The 20,172-nt window shown below is 37.5% G+C and overlaps 2 protein-coding genes and 1 long non-coding RNA gene across 3 annotated transcripts; 1 reads left to right on the top strand and 2 right to left on the bottom strand.

The window, feature by feature from the left end:
* The first annotated feature begins 6,162 nt into the window (after positions 1-6,162).
* On the top strand, positions 6,163-10,023 carry LOC123879949 (piggyBac transposable element-derived protein 4-like). The gene is made up of 3 exons (XM_045927805.1): positions 6,163-6,199; positions 7,133-7,195; positions 7,784-10,023. Exons 1-3 carry the CDS (start codon positions 6,183-6,185, stop codon positions 9,372-9,374), a joined length of 1,671 nt encoding a protein of 556 aa, XP_045783761.1. The 5' UTR covers positions 6,163-6,182; the 3' UTR covers positions 9,375-10,023.
* Positions 10,024-10,098: 75 nt separating this feature from the next.
* Positions 10,099-10,884, bottom strand: LOC123879859 (death-associated inhibitor of apoptosis 1-like). The gene has a single exon (XM_045927750.1). It carries the CDS (start codon positions 10,882-10,884, stop codon positions 10,099-10,101), a length of 786 nt encoding a protein of 261 aa, XP_045783706.1.
* Positions 10,885-18,052: 7,168 nt separating this feature from the next.
* LOC123879955 lies at positions 18,053-19,747 on the bottom strand. Its single transcript, XR_006799116.1, has 2 exons — positions 18,933-19,747; positions 18,053-18,191 (listed from the first exon to the last, which is right to left on the bottom strand). It is a non-coding gene; the product is annotated as an uncharacterized LOC123879955 (long non-coding RNA).
* Between the last annotated feature and the right edge of the window lie 425 nt (positions 19,748-20,172).

Genomic DNA, 20,172 nt, shown 5'->3' with positions numbered 1-20,172 from the left:
CACTATATTACATGGAGTTATAATTACAACTTAATATTATTATATTTAACATATTTACATAAAAATTTACAATATGGACTAAACACAGACATTAACAAACACTCAACATTTACTGGACGCGGGAATTTTGATGGAAGAACATCATAGAGAGGATGAAGGAGTTTAGGACAAGAAAAGAATATGTGAGAAACAGTACCTTCGTCTAAGCCACATTCACACAGGGAGTGATCTCTAACTCTGATCTTGCACAGGTGGACAGGTGTGCAGGAATGACCAAGGCGTAAGCGACAAATCGTAGAGGTAACCCACCTATCTGCATGTCTATGAGAGAAAAACCATGGGCGTCTTGGAATATCTGGTTGCACTGAGGCATAGAATTTTCCTTTAACCGCTTTTGATTCAATCCAGTATGAGTTCCAGGACTTGTCCAGATAAGTTTTTGACAATGCACCTAGATCTTGGGAATTATTTTTAAAATGTTCATGGGAACCCATTTGTATCGCAGCTTTAGCACATGAGTCTGCTGTTTCATTTCCTACAATGCCAGAGTGACTTGGGATCCAAACAAGTGTCAAATCTAATCCGTTTTGATGACAGGAGAACAAAGCCTCCCTGACCTCTAGAATAATGGGAAATCTTGATTTACTCCGGTATGGGTGGTACTAGTGGTATTCAAGGATTACGTGACACATCACTAGCAATGAAAATGTCCATAATAAAGATTTAGAAATATTACTATATTTCTATTAACAACGAGAAGGTAAATAGTGATACACGGTTATACAACGCATACACATCGGTTTGTATACTCAACCACATTGGTTTTTACGCCTAAATTCATGTAAAAGGTCACAAAAGGTACGACACATAAGATCGCGTAATAATGCCACGTGCGTTGCGCGGACAGGCGACACGCGTTCCCCGTCGAGTGCAGTTTCGGACTGATCGGGTAATGTAATTAGGTCAACGCTTGCACCTCGCGGCCGGTTTTTTATGCCTATCTAATTTTGTAGTGCAGGCAAATGATCGACGATTGCGGTGTCGACAAACTAGTCGATAAAATAGATATTTGTTGTGTGTCTGTTTATATTATGTGTATAATTATGTGTGTGTGGTGTAATGTAGCCCACACCGGAATGGGTTTTCCTTGATAGATAATAAGCAGCTAAGGGAGTCAGTAAAAATAACAGTTTGTTTCATGTTATGGGAGCGGGTAAACAGGATTGCTTCTAATAAGGCAACGGCCTCCCCTGTGAACACCGAGGACTCAGGAGGACATTTAAACTGTAAAATGATTTTAAACCTGGGAACCCAGCAGGCTGCACCGACACAACTTTCTGGAGACATCTTTGAAGCATCAGTGTAGATAAGAAGGTGATTTGACCAATTTTGATGAACTAAGCTTTGAAATTTTGAATTAGTATCAGGGGCTCCTTTGACCAAACCAAGATCAGTAACCACAGAGGGATTGAAAATCAGGGCTTTATATGCTGTGGAGAATAGAGGATTCTTTGGTAAAGATAACAAGGGATGAGGGAGATTGGTAAATTTACGGAAACTATCCAATAGATAAGAAGAAGGATTGCGTGGGCTAAGGACTTGCGACAACTGTTCTAATTTGGTCCACAGTGGGTGAGAGGAAAGCTGTAACATTTTGCTGACAAAGCAGTCACATAGGTATTGACGTCGGAGATGTAAAGGAGGATCAACACATTCAACTTGTAGAGCGTTAGTGGGGGAAGACTTCATTGCACCCAGGATGATTCTGAGGCAACGATATTGAATTTTATTTAACTTCTCAGACACAGTTTTATTTAAGGGGTCTAAAACAAATGAGCAGTAATCAATGTGGCTACGAACTAAAGCATTATATAAGAGTTTCAGTGAGTAGGCATGAGCACCCCACCAAACTCCCGCTACTGCACGTAGAACATTGATGCCCTTTTCACATTTATTGGTTATATATTCAGTATGAGCCAATCCGTTCAGTCTGTAATCGAGAATAATACCAAGGAACTTTGCCGTATCTACTAAGTTGATGGGTTGATCCTCATAACAAAAGCTAAAGTTAGGGATAGACCGCTTCCTCGTAAACACGACTGCCTGGCATTTAGCCACTGACAAAGATAGGCCATGGTCAGAGAGCCACTGCCCTAGATAATACAAAGCAGAGTTAAGACATTGGGATATTTCCTCTACAGATCCTGAGCTATGATAGAGGACAATATCGTCAGCATACTGCAGGATGTTACAAAAGTTATTTACAGACAATTCTAGATCTTGGGTATATATGCTGTACAGCAGAGGACTTAGAACAGAGCCTTGGGGAAGACCTTTCCAGACTAGTCTGGGGGGAAGAGTGGATGACTGGTGTTTTACCACAACTGACCTGCCAGAAAGCAGGTTACATATGAAATGTATTATCCTCGGTGGTACACTCAGCTGGTGCAGCTTTTGCCTGAGCGACGGAAGAAGTACATTGTCATATGCAGAAGCTATATCAAGAAAAACACCCACAAGGTATTCACCCTTACCAAAGGCAGTCCGAATGTCTGTAGTGAGTATACTGAGACTGTCTGCAGTACTGAGACCCTTGCGGAATCCAAACTGCGAAGGGGCCAGCACTCCTCTGCTTTCCATTATCCACTCTAATCGGTTTTTAAGGAGAATCTCCGTAACTTTTGCTAGGGTGGACGACAGTGCAATAGGTCGGTATGAATTTGGATGTGATGCTATTTTCCCAGGTTTGAGGAGGGGGATAACTATTTGAGACTTCCAGGAATCTGGGATTATTCCTTTTTCGAAAAAACTATTAATCAAATTTAGAAAACAATTTTTAGATTTATTATTTAAATTTACCAAAAAAGAGTAGGGCACACCATCTTCCCCAGGGGTTGAATCTTTCAGACCACTGAGAGCAATCTGAAACTCTGAAAAGGAAAAGGGGGCATCCATTTCGCCCATAATGGGTGCTGGTGTTGAAACTGGAAAATCGTCCTGATGGGGAACAGACGGGGGAGCGAGTTTGTCAGCAAAAATGCTAAGCCATTCAGATGGATTGTTGGAGCTAGGATCACAGTGGTTGAGGGTTCTGCGGAATCTTCTTATGTTTTGCCAAACAATTGAAGAAGGAGATCTAGGGCTAAGTGATTCACAGAACTTAGTCCAGCCAAACTTTTTCTTTTTTGACACCATTCTTTTTGTTTTAGCGTCAATATGTTTGTATTTAATAAAATTCTCTTCTGTCATATGGGCGGTGTACTCTTTCTCTGCTGCCACCCTCTGGTTAAACAAATCTTTGCATTCCCCATCCCACCAGGGAGGGGAAGGCAAATGATTTGAAACAGAAAGATTTTTACGAGGAATATTGGAGTCGGCCGAAGAAATAAGAGATTTGACAAAGAGATCATAGTAAATCAAGAGGTTTCCATCACACGAAAGGTCAGGTAGAGAGTCCATCAAGTCATCTACAGTTTGAGCATAGCGAGACCAATCTACTTTCTGTAATTTATATTTTAGCAAAGGTTCAGGGTTGGAGGTAGGGATTGATCTATTGTTTAGAGTTAAGATGATTGGGAAGTGATCGCTACCATAGGTACTGGGAAGAGTTTGCCAGGATAGCTGAGATGCAAGGGAAGTCGAAGAAAGAGATAGATCTACTGCTGATTTTGGGTTCTGATTGGGATAAACTCTACGAGTCGGAGAGCCATCATTCAGGATACAAAGGTTCATATCCTCAAAGATGTCAATCAACAATGAAGCGAATCCGTCACAGTTATAACACCCCCACAAAGTATGGTGGGCGTTAAAATCACCCATAATGACAGTTGGACTGGGAAGAGAAGCAAGGATAGTTTCAATTTCTGGAATCAGGGATGGGTTTGGGTGAGGGATATATAAAGAGAGGAAGGAAATATTTACAGCTCTCACAGCAACAGCATTAATCTGATTACTGTGAGGGGGGATAGGAAGAGAAGAAAAGGAAAGATTGTGCCGAATGAATATGGCACTACCTGCATAGCCGTCATCCCTGTCATCCCGCAGACAAAAGAAACCAGGAATCCGAAATCGGGCTCCAGGCCTCAGCCATGTCTCCGAGATGGCAATTATGACGGGTCTATGCAAATTAATTAAGGAAATAAGGTCTTGTTTTCTAGGTCTGATGCTTTTACAGTTCCATTGTAGTAGAGCTGTTGGGGCCGTTATTTAAAATTTTGAAAAGACGGGAAAGGTTTTGGGCAACGTTGGGCGGTAGTGGGAGTTCGCTGCATGGAGCAACGATGCTTAGGAGCAAAGCGGAAAGGTTTTCTAACATTTTCCCTTGGGAAGGAGGGAAGTCGGGTTGACTGTTGCCAAGAGCACAGCCATTGGGTTGGGAAGAGGGTGGGTTGTTAATAACAGCTTCGTGAGCCTGTTTATCATAACCCTTTGGTAAGGGAGCACGGGGGCGAGGAGAACGGATAATTGTTTCCCGATAAGATTTTTTGGGCGTGGTACTAGGACGAGATGAGTTTGATGGATGAGAGGAGTTAACAGGACGTGGAGAAAATGTAGGAGAGGAGAACAACTCCCTTGTCATCTCAGCATATGACCTGCGGACTGGGGGAAACCGAGAAGATGCTTCAGCGTATGATACATTGTCCTGAGCCATAACCGATTTAATGCTTTGTTGTCGTGAAAACTCCGGGCAGTCCTTACTTGATGCAAAGTGGCTACCTGAACAATGCAAGCAGGTAGCATTTGCTAGTAAAACATCGCAAGTATCTCCTGTGTGGGGCTGGGCGCACCTGTAGCACCTGGGCTTGGACCTACACTGTGTCTTAATGTGACCAAAACGGCAACAGTTAAGGCACTGAATTGTGGGATATCTGTATGTCTCCACAGGGAGCGATGTGTAAAAAGAGAAAATTCGGGTCGGGAGCGTCTGGCCTCTAAAAGTTACAACTACCGACTGGGTGGGCACCCATTCAGTAATGCCTTCGTTGATGGTCTTTCGGTTGAGACGACGGGCTTTCAGGATCTCTCCACAGCCAGCCGGCAGAACAACAGAGTTGACAAATTCCTGCATTGACCAATCTACTGGAACGCCACGTACTAAACCCATCCTAGTTATATTAAATGTGGGAATAATTGCCTTGTATTTTGAGAGTGGGAGTATAGGGCTGACCAAAAAGTCGTTAGCTGCTTGGGCAGTACTAAACTCCACGCTAATTTTATTGCGTCCCACGCTCTTTACACCATCATTGATAATATTTGTGAATTTGTTAGTATGCAAAAACTGACCGAATTTAAGCGCACGGATAGTTACCCCTGCGGATGGGTCTGCGACGTCTCTCGAGACGTGAACAATGAAGGGACCTTTGTCGTCTCTTAAATAACTTTTAGGGCCTTCGGCGAAGGAAGGGTGAGTAAACAATGTTTGTATGGATGGTTGGGTTGAATTTATGCCCTGTTTTTTACTGCTATCTGCAGCAGGCTCATCTGTTACGACAGGCCGCTTCCGGGAGGAAGCCGCCTGTCGAGACGCGTTACACGCATCTTTGTTTGGTGACCCATCAGGGTCTGGGGGCTCCGGAGGGGGGTCCACCTCCATTCTCAACACTCACAGTTAGTTCCACCACCAAAAAACACTAGTAAAACACAAAAACCGGCTACTTTTAACAAAAAAAAAACACTCCGAGAAAGCACCGCACGTGCGTCATCAAACGCCCGAAGAAATTATAGCGAGTAAAATTAAATAACACGATTCACGAATGACAATGACAAGTGACAACTGACAGATGATAATTTAATGTGACTCATATTCCGTTCTGACCTCTTTATTTTGAAAATAAAGTCCGCAAAAATGAATATTACAATACGAATAGGAAAACAAATTAGCCGCAAAATTATAACAATATTTTTTGTGGTTAAATTTGTTTGATATTACACAACATTTTGATTTTTTTTAATGAAATTGCTGCGTGAAATGAAACGTGTAACGACGGGAAAAAATGGGGATGCCAGTATACAAAATTTTTAGTGTGGCTATTACAAAATTTATCACCGCCATCTATCGACAAGTTCCTAAACTATACAACGAACTTGTTTCCAGTCAGGTTGTTCGAAGCGATAGCACCGTGGTGTAGTTCAAGCATCATGTCTGCCGACGACGTAGAAGGCTAGAAGCTCAACTCGCTGCGATGTTTGCAGATGATGGGTGAGTTGTTACATATTATAATTCTATTCTACCATTATTTTGTCTAGTTACATGTGCAATCTAAACATTCTCAAATTATCAGTAGGAAACATCTTTATTTGTTTGTTGTAAAGGATAAACTCTAAAACTTCTGAGCCGATTTTAAAAAAAAATCTTTCACTACATATAGAAAGCTTCATTATCAGTGAGTAATATAGGCTATAGATATTTTTTTCCCTTTAGGAGCTTCCGCGACGTGCGCTGCTTAAATACCTAGTTAGAGTTAGACGAAAACATGTATGGTGGAATTGTTTCTCTCAAAAAGTCCGCGATAGCATATATCAATCCATCCTAGGCGAACTTACAATAACCATTTTTATGATTTTGAAATAGTTTTTTAGGGTTCCGTACCTAAAAACAAATATTTATTTTTATGTATAATAGTTTTGATTTATCGTGCAAAATGTCAGAAAAAATACCCCAGTACGAAAACCTCTGTGCACGAGTCTGACTCGCACTTCGCCCATTTTTTTTACTGACAATTATTAATCTTTATCAAAATAAAATTGTTGGTCATAATATATTGCCCTTTGCATGCATCGCGACGACGTCGCGTTGTAATGTACAATTTTCCCCGATTTAATATCTATTTAAATACGAAGTTGCATGAAATGAGCAAGCAATAGTGACATTAATTTATCTGTACTATTTAATTATTTAATACGATCTTTTTTTGTATCGAAACTTTTTTTAAGAACAAAGCAACTCAACCAATAAAATAAAAACTTTATAACTCACTTGTGTATAATAGCAATGAAAAAGTCACAGTTTGATTAAAGGTGTCATTATGTGCCTAATTGCAGTGAAATTAGAGCCTAAGTAAATAAATAAAAATATAAGAAAGTGTGTTGAAAAAAACATTGTTGGAAATGAACAATTTTTTAAATATTTTAGTGCAAGCACCATGTCTGCCGGCAACGTAGAAGCTCAACTCGCTGAGATGTTTGCAGATACTGGGTGAGTTGTTACATTTAATTTTATTCTACCATTATTTGGTCTAGTTACTTGTGCAATCTAAATATTTGCATATTTTTTTGATGAATGAATGTGAATTATTAGGTAGTAACCAATAGGAAATATGCGTGTATTTTTTTAAATATTTTAATTCACTTTTTACATCTTTATAACATATTAAATCATACTGTTCGAAATGCTCAATTTAAAAAATAATAACTAAGTAATATTTAAAAATAAAAAAATATATACAAATATAACATTGCTTATATAATACAGAGGAAAAACATAATAAACCGCGATGGAATCACACTAATATTATAAAGGAGAAAGTTTGTATGTGTGTATGTGTGTGTGTGTGTATGTTTGTTACTCCTTCACGCAAAAACTACTGGACGGATTTGGCTGAAATTTAGAATGGAGATAGATTATACCCTGGATTGGCACATAGGCTACTTTTTATCCCGGAAAATTAAGGAGTTTCCACGGGGATTTTAAAAACCTACATCCACACGAATGAAGTCGCGGGTATCAGCTAGTTCATAAATATATAGATATACCAGTTTAGTCAGTAATTATGCGCATCTGTAGGTCGTCGTCACCCGACGAAGAGGCCAGTTCTTCTTCTTCCGAAGAAGAAACGAGTTCTGACCAAAGTACTAGCCAAGCAGAGGAAGGATGGACTGAAGCGGGTTCATTGCAGGAGTTCCCATTTAGCAACATTGGGCACTTCAACATTGGTCCAGCTGAGTCCCCCATAGATTTTTTTAATTTATTTTTTAACTCTACATTTATGTCTTTGTTGATAGCGAGCATTAATTCTCATGGCTTACGGTTGTTATTAGAAACCAATGCCCCTCATAGTAGAGCTTTAAATTGGAAAGATACTAATGCTGATGAAGTTTTAGTCTTCTTGGCAATGCTTATCCATATGGGCCACATACGATTAAGTAGGCTCAATGATTACTGGAGCACGGACCCCTTATATAACTTGCCTTTTAAAAATTTCATGTCGCGGGACCGTTTTCTATTAATACTTCGTAACCTGTTTTTTTCTGACCCTAATTATTCATTCAGTAACAATGATCCTAATCGATTTGTCAAGCCAATAATAACTTTTTTTAACAATCTTATGAAAACTTTAGTTAGTCCTCCTAAAAATTTAACGATAGATGAAAGTGTATTACACTGGCGAGGTCGCTTAAAAATCAGACAATATATTAAAGGCAAAAGGCATAAATATGGAGTTAAAATATACGTACTTACGGATACGAATGGCATAACGCAGAAAATGCATATGTATTGTGGATCACATGACGATGAGCTTCAGGGCAAAGGTCATGCTGATAAAGTGGTGATGATGCTTATGGAAGATTATCTAGATGCAGGGCACTCTCTATATATGGACAATTTTTATAATAGTGTGAAATTAGCAGAAAATTTATTGGCTAAACGTACATATCTTACAGGTACACTTAGAGCCAATAGAGTTGGGAATCCGATAATTACTAGGACAAAGATCGCTAGAGGTACATTGCTAACGAGGTACAGGCGTGGCGTATGCGTCACCAATTATAGAGACAAAAGGAATGTACTGATGATCTCAACTGAACATCATTCAAATTTAGTTGATTCTAGAAATAGGCGCGGCCAAGTTTCACAGAAACCTAAAGTTATTGTGTCATATAATAAATTTATGAAAGGCGTTGATAGAAAAGACCAAATGCTATCATATTATCCGTTTTATACTAAATCAACCAGGTGGTACAGAAAAATGTTGCTACATGTAATGCAAGTTATGTTGCTGAACTCATACTTGATGTTCAATCAACAAATGAAATATTCCGGAAACAATGACAAAGTCATGTCATTTTTAGATTTCCGTTTAAATGTAATAAGAAAATTGTTAAAGATTGACCGACTCCCACCGACTGATAGACAGACAGCCATTAGAAATATGCCTACATCATCGACTGTAAATAAAATAAAAACAAACACAGGAGATGATATACATTTGCCGGAAGAGTTGCCTAAAAACCATAAAGGCAAAACCAAAAGAAAAGATTGTAGGCACTGTATGGACACCACAGGAAAACGCAAATCCACCTTATTTTATTGTCCCCTTTGCAGTAAAAGACCTGGACTATGTTTAAAATGCTTTCGAGTATATCATAGGTACTAATCTTGCCTACTATAAAGGAACTCTTTCGGTATAATATAATTCGCAATATAAAGTCGTTATTTTGTGTTATTTTGTTGTGGCTTTTCTGTCAACGCTTTTCATTCATTTTAAAAGCTCTATGTATACTTTTAAGATACACAGATAATCTTCTATAATAATTTAAAAATAGTTGATTCATAGTTTTGAAAATTTCCCTATTAGTCCCTGCAGGGTGAACTGTTAATGCCTTTTGTATTCGTAAGTAGCTTGATTTAATAATTACTGTTGCAACTATATTTCTTATTGATTTGTTGATATTTTTACAGATTTTCTCATTCACTGCCATTTTTAGTTTATTTTCAGATTCTATTTTCCTGCGTCATCGAATGGGTATTTGTTTTATATTTGTTGATTATATGCTTGTTGATTATTTGATTTTTAATTATTGCATGCTAAATCTATATCATATTATTAGTATGTATATGACTGTATGCCCAAGCGTTATTTGGAGATAAAGTCATTTTTCTTTTGTTTTATCAGTTTTATATGTTCATAATTCATTTGCTATTATTGTGGTGGAGATGCATTGGTCAGGAAGTCGGTACTCACAGGAAGGCGCGGGGCGGGGCGCATTCCACCCCTCTGGGGTCCACATTTTTATATTTTATACATAATATGAATTATGAATTTTATAAAACCACATTATAATAAAAAACACAACTCCATTTTTCAAAGTCGGCTAGGTTTATTCTCTAGGTTTCTCCTTCTCTTCCTTTTCTTCCACAGGGGCGGGTATGACGCTCACCTCTGAGCACACCTTTTCTATGTACTCTTGACCTTTGACCAGCCGAATGTACAGGCAACGATGGAACCAGCGAGCATGTTGTTCCCAGGGGACATCGTTGCTTTCCCAGTCCTTGAGACCCCCATCGCAATAAAAACACTTTGTTTTATCGCCTTGGCCGGTATAAAAAAACCCAGCTTCGGCTAGTTCTGTATGTTTTTGATTGCTTGTCGGCCAATCTCTGAAACTTTGGATTCGGGCAGCTGTGGAAGCGTAGCGAGGATGAGCTGGCCCCGGGCTGCGAATGGGGTTGGGCGTGATGGGCGGTTGGATTCCGCACTCGTCGTGGCCGGTGGTGGTAGGAGAGGACTTCATGGGCACGTTGCCGGAGCTGGCCTGGCGTCTCAGGAACGTGCACTGCGGAGCCCCGAGCTGGTGATCTTTGGCAGGATCATCGCCTTCCATCCAATGCATTAGTTCTAATTGGCAGAAAGCGCATCGCACTTCGTCTCCACGTCCGAGATAGTAAAAGCCATTACTTGCAAAAAGCTGAGGGGATGGGAACTTTAATGGCCATTTGCCCCCAAAAGTTTTTAGTCTTATATTTTCATATTGCAAATTGGAAGAGGGCAAGACTTGGGTCGATTTGTTTTCATGCTTGGAGTCGCAGCCCGGCGCCACCAGATTTAGTTGATCAAGTTGCTGCCAAACTTGATCAAGCAAATTTTCTAGAATATTTGAAGCCATATTTGAAGGTACTGCAACCAATAAAAACAATCTTTACCTTGGGATTTTTGAAAATATTTTTTACTAGAGGATGCCCGCGACTTCGTCCGCGTGGATTTAGGATTTTAAAAAGCCCGTGGGAACTGTTTGATTTTTCGGGACAAAAATTTACCTATGTCAATTACAGGGACGCAAGCTAGCTCTGTACCAAACTTCACACAAATCTGTTTTAAAAATAAAACTCACCTCCTACTATTGAATTCATTTTCAATACATACAAAACTACACAATTTTCAATACTTATAAAACTAATTATTTAAAGCTTACACCTTCTTATTAAATCAATATATCAATACAATAATACCTGGAATAAATCACAGATAGGTAATAGATTATTATGAATAAATCAGTCTTCAAAGAGTATGTACCTAATCACTACGTACGTGCCAAGCCAGCACACTGCACTTCGCCATTCTCGACACAATAATAACTTCTATGAATGTTATAATATTATTGAGTTTACAGTCAGTGTAAGAGTAAAAAGCGGCCAAGTGTGAGTCGGACTCGCCCATGAAGGGTTTCGTAGCAGCAAGTAACATCTTTTAAAAGTTCTTGTAGTTCGTTGTAACTTTGATCGATGTTTTAAAAAGTGTATTTTTTAATTTTGTTTTATTCTATTGTTTTATTTTAAAAAAAACTACTAACTAGATCTCGTTCAAACCAATTTTTGGTGCAAGTTTGCATGGTAATGTACATCACATATTTTTTTTAGTTTTATCATTCTCTTATTTTAGAAGTTACAGAGAGGGGAGGGGCACACATTTTACCACTTTGGAAGTGTCTCTCGCGCAAACAATTTAGTTTAGAAAAACATGATATTAGAAACTCAATATCATTTTTGAAGACCTATCCATTAATACCTCACACGTATGGGTTTGATGAAAAAAAAAAATTTGAGTTTCAGTTCTAAGTATGGGGAACCTCCAAAATTTATTGGTTTTTTTTTCTATTTTTGTGTGAAAATCTTAATGTGATTCACAGAATACATCTACTTACCAAGTTTCAAGAGTAACGTTCTTATAGATTTGGAAAAAGTGGCTGTGACATACGGACGGACAGACAGACAGACATGACGAATCCATAAGGGTTCCATTTTTGCCATTTGGCTACGGAACCCTAAAAACAAACAATTTTTATCTTTTGTTTTATTTATGAGCTTATTTTCAAGTTTTTAGTTGTTTCTTGTTCAGTTCTCGTAACAAAACATTGTTTTTAATATTTATATCTATTTCAATGTTACCCATTTCTACTGATATCTAAGATTCATGAGTGATAGCAACACTACCATTTCATGTTAGTGTTATTATCTTTGATCAAGTTCATAATAAAGTTACCTATAAAATCTCGGCTTTGCTCTGCTTGGCTGCGGCCACAGACCACGAATCCGGAGATAGACGACGAAGTTCCATAGATCTGTTTATGATTAGTAGCGAGTACTATACATACCGATAATATCGGATTATATATATGGAAAAAATCAATATCTATCTATAATAAACTTTCTTTGTATCATGGTCTTTCTATTTCACCCTCTTATGGCAATTTAACACTATACATTACACATCTCTTTCCCACAATATAATATAGATGTAAACGGTTGCGGCGAAACGTCACGATGACGTCATGACAGCCTAGTAATTTTAGGGATGAGCTTCGAAAATCGTAATGAATCGTAAATTAAATATAGTGTCGCACTTTATCGTAAAAATATCGGTTTTTCGGTTTTCATTTACCGATTTTCGGCAAATAACCGATTTATTCAACTTTTTTTGGTCAACAAAAATAAAACGAAATAAAATAATTTAAATAATTTATTAACGATTTAAAAATCTTATTAACTATTTTTGGTTCAATGACGTGATGGTGATAAATATTAGCACGCTTAAAAATTAAGATGGATGCGACGGGTCTGCCCGCGAAATTCAAATTTAATTTGGTTTTTCGCAATTTGTAAACTAATACGACAACGTAGGCTTATGGCATTCTATTTGCGACAATACCAGTATCATCCCCAACTATTTATTTAAAAATCTTCACTTGAAAGGGTCCAGTTTAAGAAATTAGCTCTAGTATCCACTATAACCCACAAATTAGTCGACGATACTAGAGCTAATTTCTTAAACTGGACCCTTTCAAGTAAAGGTTTTTATATAAACCTGTGAGGATGCTACTGCCATTGGAGCAATTAAAATGCCATAAGCCTAGGTTGTTGTATTAGTTTACAAATTGCGAAAAATCAAATTAAAATTGAATTTCGCGGGCAGACCCGTCTCATGCCCTTAAGGGCCGGCGCACACATGGCGGAGTGCGGCGGAGTTCAGCGCAGAGCATGCCCGCAAAGTTTTCTAATCGCGTGACACATTACGCGAATTTCTACCATAGAATGCGCGAGCACGCGCGGGACTGCGCAAGTATCCGCACGGACGCACAATTAAATTTAGATACTATTTCAATGAGGACAAAGTCGATAATACTTTTACTGTGAAAAATGCTCTGCGCTGCGCTCCCCCATATGTGCGCCGGCCCTTAAAGTACCTAAACTAAACCTTCGTAGGGTTCCAATGCACCACAACAAACTCAGCTGGGTATTTTTTTGTTATTGCCATCTCACAATCACACTTAAAACTAGTCAGAGCAATTTAATCATACTATTTTTTTATCATTATCTTTTAGAAAATAAAAACTTTAGATTTCAAGATACATCTCCAAAACGTTGTTTTGAGAGATTATTATAAACTGTATAACAATTAAATATCATAAAATGAATTGCTATAAGTGTAATAATTGTAGTTTTCTGACCAGCGTTTTATATTTAACACAATCGAACGTCTTGGACGAATTATACAAGACGCAAATGCCAAATTATCGTAGTCTTCATAAAGATATTATTCATTTAAACTTTAAAGTTACTGAGGTCAAGTCTGCCGTCCTAACAAAGAGTGCAATAAGTCGAGTTTTTGGGCAAATTGACTTAAGACCATATCCGTAATCACGAAAATGCTCTATATTTTCGCCTTAGACGTCTTTTTTGTATCTTCAGTAGTTTCGGTTCTGTTGGTTATCAAAACTGCAATATGTAATATTACGATTTGTAAGTAGCTAATCATAACCGCGAATATCTCGAAAGTAGTCGAAACCTAGTTATTGCTCTCTTCGTTAGGACGGCAGAAGTATCAACCGATTTAAGTAATAAAATTTACATTGTCAGGAAATACAATACAAAACCAGATAATGCAACAAGAATTTTGCATAACAACATGACTTATCTCATACTTATACTGATACTTATACATACTTACATAATGACATACTTTTGTGTCTTATGACACAAAAGTATGTCATTATTATTCAGTTACTAGCCGATGCCCGCGACTTCGCCCGCGTGGATTTAGGTTTTCCGAAATCCCGTGGGAACTCTTTGATTTTCCGGGATAAAAAGTAGCCTATGTGCTAATCCAGGATATTATCTATCTCCATTCCAAATTTCAGCCAAATCCGTCCAGTAGTTTTTGCGTGAAGGAGTAACAAACATACACACACACACACACACACACATACAAACTTTCGCCTTTATAATATTAGTGTGATGTAGTCATGTTTTCAACAATAATAATTGTACTTGATTCTAAAAATACCATTCAAGTGAGAGTCGGATTCGCACAGAAGGGTTCCGCACGATCGTACAAGAAATCTCAAACCAGTGTAATAAAACTGTGCAAATTAATGACGAATGTGATTTAGTTAAACTAATTATTTGATTGGGAACACAAATCTTTAATTTTTTTGTGATGTAACCATAAGTTCACGGTTTTCAAATTTTTTCGTTCAATTGTGCTTTAAGACATTGCCACCAGCCAAATGTCATGATTCCTATTTTGATTCCCCCAAAATGGCAGACACGGGGGGCAGACAGACAGACAATGAAGTGATCCTTTATAGGTTCCTGTTTTCCTTTTGAGGTATGAAACCCTCGACAAATGTAAATCTTTTCCATTAAACTAGGTACATTAACCAAAATATATTCTAGTAAAATGTATAAAACAAAAATTTTCAAAATCTATTTATGTGGATTTAGAAAATCATGATCAGTTTACAAATTCACAAAAAATTAAGTTTACTAAATCAGATATAGATGGCGCTGTTGCCAATATCTTGTATAATGATATGGAAACCTTCGTGGGTGAGTCCGACTCGCACTTGACCGGATTTTTTATACCTAAAGCCTGACCAACTAAATTCGTCATCATTCCAAAACGCTAAATGGTTGCAATTTTCCGGACAATGCGTTCTTAAAACCACTTTTAGAATGACCACAACCGTTTAAGCAATTGAATAAATTATTTATAAATAAAATTATCTCTGTAATGAAAATGCCATCATCGATGTTTACAGGTATCGTACAATAATCGTCAATTGTTAAAATGTCCATGTATGTCTTCATCCGCATTGACACAGTGAGGGCCACCTCTCTGCTAAAGACTCTTACAGCAAAAGCTTCTCTTAAAGCTTGACCTGAAAGGTAAAATGAATTATCAATGAATTACACAAATTCGAGCAAATTGTTAGTTATAATATTATGAGACATAAATCACAACATTTCATGATAATCTTTGACTTTGATTAGATATGTGATGTAACCACAAATTCATGGTTTCGGATTTTTCCCTTTATTAATTATTGTGCTATTAGGACATTGCTAGCTACCAAATGTCATGGATTATATACGGGAAGTATCTCAAGAGCTTTGATTCCCTTGTCTTGATAGAGACACAGATAGACAGACAGAAAACGAAGTATAAGGATTCCTTTTTTCTTTGGAGATACGGAACCCTAAAAATAAAAGACCTAAATGAATTAAAATAAATGCTAATACATAATTCAAGAAATTTTTGGGCTGGACCTTAAAAATAGTGCCACTGGTGCCGCTATTTTATGCACCAATTGGTCAAACCAATAATTAGTGGGACAAATTGAACTTTAAAATGTTATACAATCTACTTTGTCCTACTTGGAGGGGCAATGTGTAATAAGCCAAAATAAAAATCGGTCAAGTGTGAGTTGGACTCGCACACAAAAGGTTCCGTACCATCGCACAAGATATAACACTATTTAGCACGCTGAAAAACAGACATACAGACAAACGGATGGTCAGGTGGACGTGTAAGCGGACGGACAGCGGAGGCTTAGTAATAGAGTCTCATTGGCACCCTTCACGTACGGAACCCTAAAAATTGATACGAGTCGTTGCAATGCTAAATACTTTTGGGTGCTCACACCTATTTCTTCATAAAATGTTTGTAAAACTTCAGTTTGGTATGGTAAGATGTCTTTACTTGCCTTCATATTATCGACAGAATTTGGTTTCAAATGTCTATCTGTTAGTCGAGTATTCCTTACAGTGCCACCAATCCCACCTACCGCATATATTTTTTCAATGATCTGACACCCAAATAGCACGGCGATTACCGATGATTAGGTCCTTTTTCTGAAATTGTTTAAATGACATTTTAGTAGATGTGGAACATCACACATAATATTATGATATACTTTTTTGCCATTCATAATATAATAATAAACATTCAACCCATCTTTGCCACTGCGAAGGAGATTGGTAAACTTTTTTTTAGAAAAAGTGCTATTATGCCATAAATGATCTTCTTAACGACTTAAATATAATATAAATAAAAATATGGGTCTCCCTGCTAGGGCCCGCTGCACAGACCAAATTGCAACACCCAAAACTGGGTATCTATAATACTACCATAGTATTTTGTTCCAAACTAGAGGATGCCCGCGACTTCGTCCGCGTGGATTTAGGTTTTTAAAGATCCCGTGGGAACTGGTTGATTTTCCAGGATAAAAAGTTGCCTATGTCAATTACAGGGACGCAATCTACCTTGGTACCAAATTTCATACAAATCGTAAAGCGGATAGGTTTTTAAGAATCCCGTGGGAACTCTTTGATTTTCCGGGATAAAAAGTAGCCTGTGTCCGTCCCCGGGATATAAGCTAACCCTATACCAAATTTCGTCAGAATCGGTTAAACTGTTGGGCGGTGAAAAAGTAGCAGGCAGGCAGACAGACAGACAGACAGACAGACAGAATCGTAAAGCGGATAGGTTTTTAAGAATCCCGTGGGAACTCTTTGATTTTCCGGGATAAAAAGTAGCCTGTGTCCGTCCCCGGGATATAAGCTAACCCTATACCAAATTTCGTCAGAATCGGTTAAACTGTTGGGCGGTGAAAAAGTAGCAGGCAGGCAGACAGACAGACAGACAGACAGATAGACAGACAGACAGACACACTTTCGCAATTGTAATATTAGTATGGATGTTAGATTTAAGGAAAGTATTTATGGAATTGCTATAAAAAACAAATAAATAAAAAATATCTTCATGTGCATCTGACATCTGAAACTGCTGAACCGATTTTTAAAATTCTTAGACCAGTAGAAAGCTGAGCAATTCATGAGTGACATAGGCTATATTTTATTTTCAAAAAGTTAGAGATCTTTACTAAAATTGTAATTAGCTACCTGTGCATGTCACTTTTTCATAGCTTAACAATAAAACCAATTTAGATGTATATCAGAAAGATAGCTTGCATCCTGAAGATGGATACCATACTATTTATACTGGAAAATTAAATAAAGTCTAAATAAAGCCATTATTGTTTTACTACAGACAAAATGACGGGTGTAAGCTTGTATAGTGAATGTAAAATAAGTAGTACAGATTCTTAATATGAGGTGTATGACAATAGTCTGCACATTGTATAAAAACAGAAATCAGCCAAGTTTGTGTATTTAATCCTTAGTCTATGACATTCAATTCCATCAGCCTGTATGCGTTCACTGCTGGACATAGGCCTTTCCAAGAGTGGGCCACCAAACACGGTTCTCCACCTTCCGTGTGGACTATACAAATTTCAAACCCCTATTTTACCCCCTTATGGGTTGAATTTTCAAAAATCCCTTCTTAGCTACGTCTACCATAATGACTATTTGCATACCAAATTTCAGCCCCATCCGTCAAGTAGTTTGAGCTGTGCATTGGTAAGTCAGTCAGTCAGTGATTTTTATATGTATAGATATATGGTATGATATTTAATAAACCACTGTTTTACTTGCCTCAATTTGTTCATAGGAATGCAGGTATAGTTCCAACATGTTTCTTTATCAGTTTTGTTGCTTCTCACACAGCACCTCAGGTGCAGGATTTCACTGTGTTCCCAGTGTAAACACAAATTCAGATGATCAACTCCTTATTCTGGAAAGTTAAGGCAGAAACATAAAGTAAATGGTAAATTATATTATCATTCATTAATAGAGTAAATTTTCTTTTTTTAGCTCAACAAAAGAACCAGTTTTGGAGAAATCCCACAGAGAAACAGCTTGCATCTGGAGACAAAGATAGGCATTTTAAGAGCCATGCTTTTTATCCTAGAAAATTAAAGAGTATCCATCTCATAGATAGGAATTTTGAAAAACCGAAACAAAGTCATGAGTATCAAAGTGTTTATTTTATAGGAAGCTTTGAAGTGTATTAAAGAGTTCATACTTCACAATGAACAACATAATGAACATTTTTAGCCACTCATCAGTGAGAATATCCCTGTTTATTTGGTATAATGGATATATTTGGATTTGGCATGTTTAATGAAGAAATTCATCTGAAATTAATCCATACCAATATTATGAACGTGAAAGTGTAACTGTAACTTTTCACAGCCTATCCATTTAACCAATTTTGACGAAATTTTGTGGTGATAGCTTGCATCTCGGAGATGGATGCAGGCTATTTCTTGTTCCATGAAATGAAAGAGTTCTTAAAAATCTAATTCCACGTGGATGAAGTCACAGGCATCATCTATTTGGCACTGAAATAGCTTGCATCCTGGAGGAGACATAGGATACTAATTTTCATCCCAGAAAATGAAAGAGTTCCCATGGGATTTAAAAAATCTAAGTCACGCGAACAAAGTCGCGGGCATCATCTAGTAATACTTACTCTGTGATGACAAAACTATGCTTTCCACCTCCGTAATTGCAGTCTTATATAGTTATGATACTGCATGCATGTATGAGAGTCCCTTTAGCCTTTTCCATCCAGTCGTTCTCGTCCAGCCACTCTCCTGAGGTAGTTTTTCCAGCAGCTTGCACTTGGAGGTTGTTTTACATACCCTTATCGCCTTCACAGTAAGAACACCCCCAGAAGTCCCCAGAACCCCCAGAAGATGTTTGGTGCATCTTCGGCATTCGCTAGATGTGGGCCACCTTCCTTTGATCTTCGTGAAAACGCAAAATGCAAGTCCAAACCAAGGAATACATTTCTCAATCGCGGTTATGGTTATTAGCGCTCACTGATTCTTTATACGAGTGTATACAAAACAAGTATACTCAATTTAAGAAAAAAAGACGATAAATTTCTAAGAAAAACATATGAAACAGTGATTTAAATTGGCTAAAAAGTTTTCGTATTTTATTGATTTCTACGTTACGCCATTTTTACAGTGTTGTCGACATTTGATTTTATTTCCCCCAAATTCAGATTTTTAATCGTACCTATTGAAATGAGAAATCCAATGAACGACATTGAACATTTTTATATTTTGTATGTTACTGCTACTCTGTTTTATATTACTTTATTCAAAAAATGGTTATCATGTTATATCACTGTAATTTCAAACCTAAATATATTATTTTACTTAAATTTGCTCTATGATTCTTAAAAACCTTTAATTTTGGCAACATGAAATTTAAAGTTAAATCCAATAAAATATTATACTTTTTTCTATAAAAATCTAAGCTCGTTTTTCTTCCACCTTTAGGGTAAAACCCTTAGCTGGTCACACTCCTTGTGCGACAATTCCATATAACTATAATACATATAGTAATAAAAAATTTTAAACGTGTGCGTAAAATATAGCTGTGGTAGTGAAGCGAGAAGCTTAATGTCTACCCATACTAATTATGTGAGATAGAAGACATGTACTTGCAATGTACCTAAGCATATTTGAAATACCATAGGATAGCCGGCCCTGGCTGCGGCTAAGGTAAGATGAAAATGCAAAAAACTAACTATAAACACATACTGCCATGAAATTTTAATTAACTACAAATGTAAATGTAAATGTTTTTTATTTATTCAGATTAACGACGATGGACGCAATCATTGAACGGTATGTAAGTAAATCATGCAGAATGTATACTCTATATTATATTATATGTACAGTGCACCCCCGGTAATC

Source organism: Maniola jurtina, chromosome W (assembly GCF_905333055.1).
Source record: "Maniola jurtina chromosome W, ilManJurt1.1, whole genome shotgun sequence".
Taxonomy (NCBI): Eukaryota; Metazoa; Arthropoda; class Insecta; order Lepidoptera; family Nymphalidae; genus Maniola; species Maniola jurtina.
The sequence above is the reverse complement of the archived record's forward strand: the minus strand, read 5'-3'. Positions and strand labels throughout refer to the sequence as shown.